This window comes from Rhea americana, unplaced genomic scaffold (assembly GCF_003343005.1).
Source record: "Rhea americana isolate MKP2758 unplaced genomic scaffold, rheAme1 scaffold_33, whole genome shotgun sequence".
Classification (NCBI taxonomy): Eukaryota; Metazoa; Chordata; class Aves; order Rheiformes; family Rheidae; genus Rhea; species Rhea americana.
Genome location: NW_028186457.1, coordinates 207,127 through 219,504, shown reverse-complemented (window position 1 = coordinate 219,504; position 12,378 = coordinate 207,127). Strand labels below are relative to the sequence as shown.

The following is a 12,378-nucleotide window of genomic DNA, read 5'->3' as shown; positions in this document are numbered from 1 at the left end:
CCGGGCGCCGCACCGAGCCGCCGCCGCCTCCCCGCCGTGGCAGGTGCCGACCGCAGCCACGCGCAAGTGCCTCAGTTTCCCCGCGGCGGCCGTCGGGACAGACGGGCTGAGGACAGGGCGACGCGGGCGCTGGCGCTGCGCAAGGACGGGCTGCCGCCGCCGGGCCGGCAGGCAGCGGGGCCGCCCGAGGAGAGGAAGGCGCCACCGAGCACCATTAGCTCCAGCCAGCGCGCCCCACCACAGCGAGGGTGACACGGAGCCCAGGAGAAGGCGGGCGCTGTGCCTGCTCCGGACGCAGCCCAGGCCACCTCACAGAGCTGCACCCCACTGCTGCTGGGTGCTTCACTCCCTGGGGGGACTCACAGGGACACGCGGGGAGCCAAGGCACCAGAGGCTGCTTGCACGTGTAGGCTACACCAAAGCTAAGTGTTAGATCTGAAACCAAGGCCCCATACCCCTGCAAGATGAGTGCATCAGCCCCATCTTTCAGCCCCCCTCAAATCCACAGCTAGGAGATGTTACCATCTGCCCAGGCACAGAGCCCTTTGCAGCATCAGGAGTACCAGGAAAAAGGGCCAAGAGAGATGCCTGGCAGCCACCCAGCCGCAGTGGGGTCACTCAAGCCATTCACCGCTGCAGAAAGGGCTTGTTACCCTGCTGAGAAGCCCCAGGTTTGCAGGAAGAGCCCTGGTCTGAGCTGGGGAAGCTGCTGCTGGGGTTCCCTGGATGCCCTCCTGCTGTACTACAGGGGCTGTTCACTAGGCACGGGCCAACCAGGAAGATAATGTCGGACGTATCACTCCCAGGAGCTGCTCCCCACTCAGCCCCTGCGTTCCTTTGTCCATGCACGCTGCAAACCCAATAAACGGCTGGAGCAGAGAAGTGCCTTGGCACCGACCTTCGGGGAGGCCCTGCTCCTCCCCTGCTCCCAGCTGGCTCCACACCAGCCCAGTCAGCTTGCAGCCTCCCCAGCAGGCGTTCAGGGGCAGAGTCCATCCTGGGCACTGCCTTCTCCAGCATCCTCGGTCCCACGTTACCACCCCTGCTCGGCAGCCAGAGACAGGCAGGCTGCACGGCACTCCAGCGCAAACAGAGACTCGGACACCGGCGTGGATGATATGCCCCACCTTTATTCATGGCTATACAGCTGTACAGCAAGGACACCGGGCTGCGATCAGCACTCCCCGGGAATCCCTGCACGCCCGCACACCCTGGGARGGGATGAGGAGGAGCAGCTTGCCATGCACATGGGACAGTGACGACACAAGCACAACATGCGGCAAGGACTCCTGCTTGCTCCTGCCAGGCCTCTCCCTCCTCCTGTTATTCCCAGAGAAAGGCCCAGACTTCCCCACTTGCCCCCGGATGGAGCCAGCCTTCACCAGCTCAGCTGGCCCTGCTTAGGGATCAGGGGTGACAACACCAGGAAGCCCAGATCAAGCATCCCACCCCCAAGGCCAGGCCTGCCAGCGTAGAGGGCACCCACGCCCTTGCCCTTCATACAGAGTGCAGCCAGGAGGTGCTTCTCAGTCTGTAAAAACCCAGCTGTCCCACGTGTGTTTGAGATCACCAGCTGCTAAATAGGTGACGCAGGCTCAAAGGGCTGCCCTGGGGCAGGGATCATTGCCCTGTGTGCAGAGAGGGAGCCCAGGCGGCCAGGGAAGCAGCTAGAAAAATCTGGTGTGTTGGAGACTTGCCTTCAGTTTCCTTGTCAAACTCATCATACCACAACAGCCCCAAGCTGGAGCTGCTGTGGGGTCTTTGTAGCTGATCCTCTGTGGGAGTCAGGGGCTGCCCCCAGCAGYTGTGCAGAGAGCACACCCATGGCTGGGGATACCAGCACACAGGTGTAGTACTCAGGCCCACRGATCTCTTGTCCCCCGGCTGAGCTYGGCCACATGATTTATCCCCAAGTCACACAGCAAGCCACCGAGAGACCCCAGGATTCCTGACCCCAGCTGTGATGAGCTGATCCCCATCCAGGGCTTTGCTTTAGTGCACTCACTTCGGTCTCTTACAGGCTCAGACCAGTCACAGYTTTGGTCTGTCCTTCCCCATTGCAACAGGGAGCCCATTACCCAAAAGAGCCTGCCCCTGCACAAACACCCCCTCTACGCTCCCCAGCCTAGAGGAAGAACATCAAAGGCCAGACAGGGCCATAATTATTGAACCATCAGTGCTCCTGTCCCTCTTGCTCCTATGACCAACAAGGTCTAACAAGAGGTAAGTGCCAACAAAGGTTGGGTCTACAAACACCAGGGCCAGAGCCAGCCCTAACTGCCACCTTGGCATGCGCCTGCAGGCAAGGGTGGGCCTCATGGACAGCACAGCCCATACCACAGCAGAACAACTGGCACGTCCCACCAGTTGGCAGTCACCTGGGGAGGTGTCTACAGCATGAGGCACTACACTGCAGAACTACTGCAGAATCACAGAATGCTTAAGGCTGGAAGGGACCTCTGGAGATCATCTAGTTAAACCTCCCTGCTCAAAGCAGGGTCACCTACAGCAGGTTGCCCAGGACCCTATCCAGATGACTTTTGACTGTCTCTAAGGATGGAAACTCCACAGCCTCTCTGGGCAACCTGTTCTAGTGCCTGCTCACTCTCACAGTAAAAMGTTTTTCCTTATCTCCAGKTAGAACTTCCTGTGTTTCAGTTTGCGCCCATTGCCTCTTGCCCTGTCACTGGGCACTACTGGAAAGAGTGGCACTATGTGGCAATAGTAACAGGGAATGAAATGACACTGCAGAAATTCTCAACTCTGGTAGAACTACAGAAACCCTCAGCTCTGGTAGAATTATGTGGAATAGTGATATGAAGTAAAAAAAAAAAGAAAAAAAAGAGAAAACTGCAAGGGAACAACAGAACATGATTGGATGAAAGGCCATTAGACTTGTGTTGGGTTAAACTACAGTTACCGGGGGAGAATGACAGGGGAACTCCAAAAAAGATTAACATCAACTTGTGCAGTGTGGACCCTGCTCCAGATAGTTGGCCTGACCGCTGGACCCGCACCCATACCAGGATTCGTCCGTGACAGACAGGGCACTGAAGGATCAGAACTTGTAGGAAGAGCAATGAGCTCACAAATCTGGAGTGCACAAAGCATAATATGTAGTGCCCGGCTATAGCAAATTAGGCAGAGACTGCAATCTAAGAGTGAGTAATAAAATACTTATTACTTGAGGTCATGCTACACCTGTAGTCCTTGCTCTTTTATGGTCTCCCTTATGTTAGTAAACATCCGAGGAAGCCTTGGGCACAATGCCACATGCCTCCATGCTTGTGTCCCTCCTACCAGGCACGTCTGCCCCAGCGCAGAGAGCAGCTGGCTCAGCAGGCGTGTGCCCAGCCCTGGCTCAAAGGGCACAGGGCAATAACCCTGGCAGGGGAAGAAAGGTGGCCCTGGACTCCAGGGATGGGAGAGGAGGGCCTGCCTGTTGCTCACAGAGGACATGGTAAAAGCAAGCAGTCCCTGCCAGGGGAAAGAAGAGTGAAGGAGAGTGAAAGCAGTGCCTGGCAGGGGTTAGCCAAGATGCACACACTCGCAGGCTGCCACTGAAAGAGGGGCAAGGGAAACCAGGGTGATCTGGGAAGGTCCTGTCTGAGGTTACACTGCACAACCAGAATCTCTGCTCTCCTCTCTACCACGAGGCTGGGCTAGGGTTTGCCTCTCTCTTCCGGGGCTAGGGCACCTCCTCTTGCCCCTCTGAGACACAAGCCGTCTGCTTGGGATATGGGATCTGCAGCAGCCAAAGCAATGTTGCAAGCAAAAGCATTCTCTCAGGAGTGAAGGAAGGAGCTGAGAGCCCCTGGGTGAGATGCAAGACGCACTGAAGGCTTTGTTTGGGCAGGAGGAAAGCCCCAATGCCGCAGAAATGGCCACATCAGGAAGACAGATTCAATGTACCAGACAGGTCAGGCATAGGGAAGAGGCTTTTATAACACCCGGGGGAAGGGAGTCAACTCAATACACAGAGCACAAGACCTTTAGAAGGCTCCAACTGGGCTACATGTGCCCCTAGTAGAAGCCAAACTGGACCACCTCAGGGTCTCTTTGGCATTGCAAGCAGGCCCTGCTAGCAGTCCATGTCCCACAGGCAGTGGCCAGGGGGCACATTGTCCTAGTTCAGCGATATGGCACAGAGGCTGCCAGCTGAGAGAGATGCCAGGGAAAAAGAGTCTCCCACCTCCACAGCCCTTTCCTGGTGTGCAAGGGACTGGACAGCTGTCATGGGAGCTGGGGAAGAGCTGCAGCATCCCCAGATCCCAGTGAGAGCAGGGCCTGCTGGCTCTGCCATCCCGCCCCCACCTGCAGCAGGGGCAGTGTGAGCGTGCACAGAGCAGGGGGACTGCTCCACTGCCATCCTGCTCCGGACTGAGAGGCACGATGTTTGTCCTCCCTGGAAGGGCAATGAAGTGCTGGGCACCTTCCCAAGGCTGCAGGCAGGGTAGTAACGTTGCCAGCACTGCTGCAGGCTGAGCTAGCTCCCCTTGACACCTCCTGACACGGGTGGCCATCCCAGGGGACGCCAGCTCATTCTGGAGGCAGGTCCCAGCTCCGGGTGGATGTCTGGAGCTAGTGCCTTCTCACACGCCTTCGACCAGCAGTTACTGCTGCTACCTCCGAGCCAGTCCACAGCTCCCCATCGCCAGTCCCATCACGTCAGCTTTCGCAGGCTCTGCAGTGATCCTCCGACACAGACGACACAGATGTGAACACAGACACACGTATGTACTCACACACGCATTCACCCCGCAAGAGTCAGTGGCGTTGACTTGACAAACGGCTGGACACAAGGCACCACCGCAAAGCCGCTGGCCTGGCAGTTTTGTCTCTTCGGCAATCGATGGCAACAAAATGAAGCCCAGGACTACCCTGTCCCCTTTGGGACAGGAGAAAAATCAGGCTGATGCCACATCCTGCTGCCCAGGCGGCTCCCAGTCTGCAACCCCCACGAGATCCCCAGTCTACAAGGCTACACCTGCAAGACAGAGAGGGGATGTGGCACCTACTGGGACCAGCTGCCAGCGCCCCAGCCTGCCAGCTAGAGTTCACGCAGCCACAGCTTTTGCCCCTACCTTGTGGATCTGTGGTGGAAGCTCATCTTCTGAGCTCTCCTCCGGCACGGGCTCTGGGTGTCTTGCCGACTGCCCGTCCTCAGCCCAGCCTCCCAGCGGAAGGCGAGAGAAGTGTGATGGGGCTCTGTGCACTGTGCCTGGGTCTGCAGGACAGGTGAGGAAGAAGATCAGCTACACAGGGTATGCCAGGCTTCAGCAGCAGGCAGGCTGCCCAAGCCAGTCCATACAGGGCATCCGTTACAGGGCTCTGATCCAGAGCTCGGACCTCCACCCTGGCTCCCATACCTGTGATACCACCGTATCGCCGCTGGAAGCCAGTCTGCAGTGTAGCTGTCTCCTCAGCAGGCTGCCGTGGTGAGGAGAAGGGGTAGCTGGCAGAGCGAGGGATGGGGACAGAGCCACCCCGCTGARCTTCCAGCTCCTCGTGGGCACTCTCCCCACTCTCATCACTCTCTCGCCGGTGCCAAGCATGCCGCTCAGGCTCCAGCTGGGTTTGCTGTTTGTGCAACTGTAGGGCCGAGACACAAGCAGGTCAGCCACGCGGGGAGAGCACAGCCCCCCGCCGCCATCTCCCCAGCAGTGCACTTTCACTGCTCTCAGCTCCCCTTCCAGTCACTCAGAGCTCCCCAGCCAACCCAGGCTCCAGCTCCACCCTGACTGCCCTGGGCCCATGCCCCGCTGGCCAGCCCRGCTCCCGGCTGCTCACCTCGTGCATGTAGAGCGCGTGGAGACTCATCTCGGTGGAGGCATACTCTGATAGGATCATGCTCTGCAGCTGACCCTCCCAGGCACTGCTCCCTGAGCTCACAGTCCTCGCATCAGCACTGCCATGGGACACACAGGAGATGTTCATTGCCTGGGTGGCCCCCTACACAGCACCCAGCCCAGCCTCTCTCTGCTCTAATGTCAAGTTTGCAGACACTCACTCCTGTGATGGAGAGGGACCGGCCCTCTGTGTCCCCTCCCCAGCCACACAAGGTGATCAGCCCAGGCATGGCACTGCCCTGCCCCAGGTATCGCATCGCACAGTGCCCCTGTGCCAGGGCACAGAGCTCACCAGCATCTCACCTCCAGAGCAGGTGGCATTCAGGACCAAAGCAGGCCCTACTTCGACATACCCCTCACCCATGGGAAGGGATGCTCAGAGCAGTCTCCTTCCCGCCAGGAAGGTACTGTGGTGCCTTCAGGAAACCACCAGAGCCCCACACCGCTCTTTGGGGGAGGCGAGTGTAAGCACCTGGACCTAGCTCTGCTTGTGAACATGTCCCTTCCTATCCCAAGCTGCAGAGACAAATGCCAGATAGCCACTGCACGCTTAGGACAACAGCACAGCAGCAGGGCATGCAGCAAAGGGATCTGGGACTTGCAAGGTCTCCAGCCGCTCCCCTTCAGCCAAGGCTGCCATGTCCTTACCCAGAGACTGTCATGGCACTTGCACCCCGAGGCTGGGCTCCCTCTCCATCCCTTCCTCCTGTCTGGAAGCCACTGGGGGGCTGCTGGGCAGACTGGAGCGGGGAGAAGGAACGCAGGGCCGAGGCCACTTCAGAGAGATGGCGGGAGGCCTGTCCATCGCGGCCCATGTGAAAGCCCAGGGCTGAGGAGCCTGCTATCACATTGGCAATCAGGCTGTGAGGCTGCAGAGTTGAAAAGGAGAGAGTCACTGTCCTGTGCAGAACTGGAGGCCTGACCTCCATACCAACAATACAGTACTGAGACCCCACGGCTTCCTCCAGCCCCTTTCCCACCTCATGTGCTCATCATACCTCACTGCTCATCTTTAGAAACCCAGAAGGCAGTCCCAGCTAGCACTATCATATTTGCATCCCTGGATATGGCCCAGGAAAGGTGAAAATTTGCCCAGAGGGCCTGATTATCCCAGAGCTTGTTGGCACCCAGCAAGCACCCTAAGAACACCACTTATCCCCTCTGGCCTGGACACCTCTGACTCCGACTGCAGGGACTGGATGGAGCTGAAGAGGGCGTTTTCGGGGAGCACAGCCTGCTGGGCCAGGGCCACGCTGCTGTCTCGGTGCACCCGCTCCTTCAGGAAACCGATGAAGGCTGTGCTCTCACGGGGTGGCTGCCACTTGGGATTGGTGATGGCAAAGTGCATGAGGGACAACTCTGTCTTGCCATCCTCCGCCTGCTGGTAAATGGAGGCCTCGGTCTTCCCTGCTGACATCCACTGCAGAACAGAGAGAGGTAGTGAGGGCCAGGATCTACTTTAAGCTCCTGCCAGGCCTGCAAATCCTGCAGGACCAGTCTGGGCAAAATCTGCAACACCCAGCACAAGCTAGGCCACAGCTCCAKGCAGAAGGCAGGCACTAGAGCAAATGTGTCATCCTAGTTTAGCCCTTGCAGCCCAGAAAAGTACGGTGTCCTCCACCTCCCACTGCAAAGGAGATGGAGAGTTGGGGGCTAGCACAAACATCAGAGTTGAAAGCTTTGTCTTGCACTCTCCAGCCCACAGCAGAAGCAACTACAGCCAATAAACAACTGCTCTTAAAAGCTTCCTGCCACAGTGAGCCCATTCCTTCCCAGTTCACGGCCCTGCCACTAGGGAGCCTTTCTTGATGACTCATGTAAATTCCCAGGCACAGGAAACAGACTGATCCTCTTTCACTTCGCACTGCTTTTCATATAATGAAAAACAAATCCCTTCTCCCTCATCCTGCTTCTTTCCTGGCCAAAAGCAGCTCAGCTTTTTTAATCTGTTTTCAGTGGTCGTACTTTTTAAGAGGTCCAAATATACCCACTCTTCTCCTGAGGGAGCAGGGCACAAGGTTCTTGTCTGCGAAGACAAGTAATGATGTTAAATACTAAGATGTGGCAGAGCCCAGGGTATATTATATTAGGTTAATAGCCACAGCCTGGTGACCTGTCCTGGCAACTCCGGGCACTCATCGCTGAGGCAGTCACAGGCTGTTAGCTTCAGGCCCCCAGGAGTGGTGAGTTACAGCTTCTCCTGTGTCTAATGGATCAGGCATGCTACTGTGCAGCCCACGCTGCTATCCCACCACGCACGGGACATACCGCTGGGTGGCCATGCTGGCGCACATCCATCTGGGCAAAGGAGCAGGTGTCACCCACACCCACCACCTCCACYGTGAAGTTGCGAAAGAAGTCAACAATGTCCAAGGACTTGGGTCGGAGGCAGACAATAAGGATCAGGGGGGTAATGATGGGACTCAGGAGTTCCTCCAGGATGAAGACCTAGRCAGGGAAACAGGGCTCAGAGTGAGCTTGAGGATGCCAGAAACTGCCCCAATATAACTGGCCCCAGGGCAAAGCTCAGGCCACATCCCATCCTGCACTGGAGACTATCCCTGCTGCCTCCTCAACAAACGCACAATCTTGGAGCCAGCCCTGAGACCTGACCCATCGGCTGAGGAAGGTCATCTCCAAGAAAGTGCGCTCTGTCTGCTCAGGAGCTGCCTGGCTCTTTAGCAGCTTCTCCCTCCTGCAGGGACAAAAGTGAGTTTCTGTCTCCATCCCTTGCAAASCAGGCTCACCGCTTTGTACTGGAAGAGCTGGGCAAACTCGTCCCGGGTCTCGTAGCGGTGAGCGTTACCCTGCCAGTGGTCAGGCATGTAGTGGATGTGTGCCAGGATGACCCGCAGCAGCTGCTCTGGGCAAAACACCAGGTGTTGGTCTGGAATGAAGGACCTGCAGGACAGGACAGGSAAGCGTCACAGCATCGCACTTCAGTTTAAGGGAGATCTCATCCTGAGAGGGCAGGGCAAACAGCCCACATCCACAGCTCCACCTGTGGCCTTCACTCCCAACCCAAACCCTCCTGCTAGCACAGCCCAGGGCTCCTGCTATATAGCTCCAATAAAACCCCTCATATCATTTCTAAAGCCATCACTGCAGTCACCACCAAGTTGACTAGTACTCCCTTCTCCAATCTTCCCCATTCTGCCTCTCCTCAACTGTGCTCTTCCCCTAGAGCAGACTCACATCCCCTTGCAACATAACAACACATCCACACAGGTGGCACCAGCTTCTCTGTTCCCCTCAAAGTTGCTGGGAGCAACCAGCTCTGCCCAGCACAGGTCCACCTCACCTGCACACTGTGATGCCCACCCCGAGCAGGGTGACTGTTGTCAGCACRTGCTCAACTGCCAGGACATCCTCATCGTAGATAGTGAGAGCAATGAGCACAGCCAGGATGGAGCCAGCAAAGAAGGCCACATTCTTGGCCACGATGGTGAGAAGTGGGGAGATAAAGCAGTTCATATACTTGGAGGCTGGCTTGTAGCCCTTGCTGAGGCGTGAGTGCAGTTCATGGTCCAGCTCATTGAAGTGACGGAGGTAACAGCGGCCGTAGAGAGACCAGCAGCGGGCACCCAGGCTGCCCGGCTCCCGCTTCAGGATCTCTGTGTAGCTGAAGAAGGCGTAGAGGATCTGCCAGATSAGGATGAGGGGGCAGAGAAGGAAGTTGGCAATGCCAATCCAAAGGATGCGAGTGCTGAGCTTCTCAGCTAGCTCCAGACGGTTCCCAGCCCGCTTGTATTCAGCCTTCAGACTCCACTCGTTCTCAAAGAGGGAGCCTGGCCCCCAGAAAAAGATGAGCTCGAAGTTGTACTTGAGCCCGCGAGAGTAGAAGACAGTGTCTCCCAGCAAGGGCAGGCGGAAGCGGATRGGCAACAGAGACTTGTTCACCATGGCCACCATGTAGTTCTTGAAGCGGAGAATGCGGTGGTAGATGTCCAGCTCTGTCAGCTCTTTCTTGTGGATGCAGATCTGGTGCTCCTTCTGGATCTGCACGATGCGGGCCTGCACCTCCTGCCAGGTGTAGTAGGGCAGGTTGGACTGGGAGGAGGAAGCAGCAAGGTTAGAGGTTGGCTACATAGAGGGACAGAGGTCAGGCTGCACCCTGCTCTAAGAGTGGGCCCCAGCACACACTCTTGGGGCACCAGTGAAGCACACACAACACAAGGCATCTTTCCACGCTGCATACCTTGCCCCACTGGCTTTTACTCTAGACTAACRAAGATGACTGTTTCCCACCCACTCACATACAGGCTATCTTGGAGGCTTACATGAGCTTTCCTTTCCCCTCAGAGCCATGGGAAGCACACCTAATGCTTGGAGTCAGTGGGGAGGTAGGAATAGGGGAAAGCATTTGATCAGTGTCCTGGAGGCAGCCTGTGGCAAAGCTGGYGACAAACCAAGCCTCTTGGCTCAGTCTATCTTTCTCAAACACCCATGGCTTCTTCTAAAAGGAAGCACATCACCCTCTGATGTTATCAAACAGAGCAGAAGATCCTGCACCAGGTTGTAGGTGTAAGCCTCAAACCCCGTCTCTGATATAAATCTCCGACATGCTCTTCACGAACTAAATAGCTCTATGCCTCAGTTTCTTCATCAATAAAGAAGGAAGATGATTCTGCTTGTCTCCCAGGAGGTAAGAGAACACTCTCGCTCATGCCTCACTTATGCCTTTGCTGTTGAAAGGCATCACTGAAAAGGCCATCACAGATAAAAATAAACATATTGGGTGGCAGATGGCAYACGCATATGCCAGCACACACAGCGACAGGCTGGGCAGAGAAGGGTTAACATGCAGCAAGTTGGCTGCTGGAAAAGCTGAAAGGAGATCAACATGGTTACGTAACCCTGGGAAGAGCTGGAGCAGAAGGAAAAGCACTTGGCATGAGACTTTTGGAGAAGTTGWCTCCAAAGGAGGGTAGAGGGTAGCTGTTTCTCATTGCACAGCAAGGACTCCTGCTTTCCTCAGCAGCCCTGCATAGGGCCCWCAGCTCAGCCACTTACCATGGGGATTTTGAGGGCATTGATGTAGAAGGAGTGAATTTCCCAGTAGCAGCAAATGTTGTAGACAAATTTGATGAGTCGGTGGATCCAGAAAACCCCAGCTATCACCAGGATGCAGATGAGGAAGCTGTTTGACTGGATTCTGCAGGCAAGAAGAGGCAGAAAACAGGAGTCAAGCCCCAGACAGCCCTTAGTGTTCGAGAAAGCAAGAGCAGTKGCTAACGTGCCCTCAGCTGCTCCTACCTTGCACTGCAGACATTTGGGGGGAGGAAGGCATCCGGCAGCGTCACCTTAATAGGCTCACTAGGATGCTGGCTGTGATTCACTGCTTTGTTGGCAAAGAGAATGTCATAATCGACGCAGCTTATAAGAAAGGTGGTGAATGCCACCACGAAGATGAACTGCCTGCGAAGAGAGGGAGMGGCCATGAGGGAATCACCCTGTCCATCTGCCACCCAGACACAGGGCAGGCAGGAGCTGCAAGTCAGGCAGCCCCACAGCCATGGCGCCAGGAAAGCTCAGGGGGCACCGCCTCCTCAAAGCGGAATACAGGTTTGAGGCATTGAAAACTCTAATAAAAGACAGGCAGGATATCTGAGAAGGGATCTCTCCTGCCTCCTTACTGGCATGGCTCAGCACACTCCCACAGCCGCTCCCCAGCCTCCTGTAATAGCCCCAATGGCCTACATGCAATGGGAACCTGAACTTACATAAGCTCAAAGATCTCCCCGATGAGCATACAGGTGAAGCCATTCTTCTGATGCAGATTATAGATGTGAGAGCTATAGTCAAGGAGAACAGACTGGAAAGCCTTTCCTTCTGACAAAGGGTGGAGAGACCTCCTGTCCCACTGGCATCCACAGCCTCCCAGCCAAATCTCTCTCAACCAGTGATGGAGACCCCCTCTCATCTCTATCCACCAGCAAGCTGGTACTCCACTGCAGGGAAGCACACTCTTCCCAGGTATAGMACAGCTGGGATAAGAGGACCTAGCTTGATCCAAATCCTCTTCTTCCCCCAGAGGTGGATGCTGACCAAGCAGAGAACAGAAACTCAGCCTGCCCTCATTCTGCACAAAGGGAGGGGTGGATAGGCAGCAAGAAGAGATTTCGGGCATAGGGCAATGCAAAGACAGCAAAAACCACAGTTAATAACACAACATCCCATAAGCATAGGGATCCCATAAGCTCTGCCATCCCGCAGCCCCTCTGGAAGCATGTAGCGTCCTAAGGGAAGGGGTAGATGCTCAGCCCCAAGTTATGCTGAACCAAGCACCTCTGTCAGCATGGGAGAAGAGCATGAGGCAGTGGAGCGCATGCCCTCTCGATACAGCGCACATGCTGTGGAAGGATATACGAGAGAAGAAGAGATCCAGGTTCTCTATATGATGCCACGGAGCTGAAGGAAGGAAAAACGCAGGGTGAGAGCAGCTCCAGCACACACCCAGCCCAGCTCTGGCAACACACACTGCCCCCTCTCCTCTTCCCCTCTCTCCTGGTCTCTCTCCCAGGCCCCC

At 56.3% G+C, this 12,378-nt stretch overlaps 1 protein-coding gene across 4 annotated transcripts; it reads right to left on the bottom strand.

Moving 5' to 3' along the window:
• Positions 1-1,110: 1,110 nt before the first annotated feature.
• Positions 1,111-12,285, bottom strand: ATG9A (autophagy related 9A). 4 transcript variants are annotated; one of them, XM_085310902.1, is made up of 13 exons: positions 12,217-12,285; positions 11,573-11,637; positions 11,106-11,267; positions 10,863-11,004; positions 9,151-9,899; positions 8,597-8,750; positions 8,118-8,297; positions 6,988-7,269; positions 6,498-6,718; positions 5,791-5,908; positions 5,370-5,592; positions 5,085-5,227; positions 1,111-4,987 (listed from the first exon to the last, which is right to left on the bottom strand). In XM_085310902.1, the coding sequence occupies exons 2-13, from the start codon at positions 11,599-11,601 to the stop codon at positions 4,982-4,984; spliced, it is 2,409 nt and encodes an 802-aa protein (XP_085167028.1). In that variant the 5' UTR covers positions 11,602-11,637; positions 12,217-12,285; the 3' UTR covers positions 1,111-4,981. The 4 variants fall into 4 exon arrangements, with proteins under 4 accessions (XP_085167028.1, XP_085167026.1, XP_085167027.1 ...); XM_085310900.1 differs by lacking the exon at positions 12,217-12,285 and having other exon boundaries at positions 11,573-12,155; XM_085310901.1 differs by lacking the exon at positions 12,217-12,285 and having other exon boundaries at positions 7,024-7,269; positions 11,573-12,154.
• Positions 12,286-12,378: the final 93 nt, after the last annotated feature.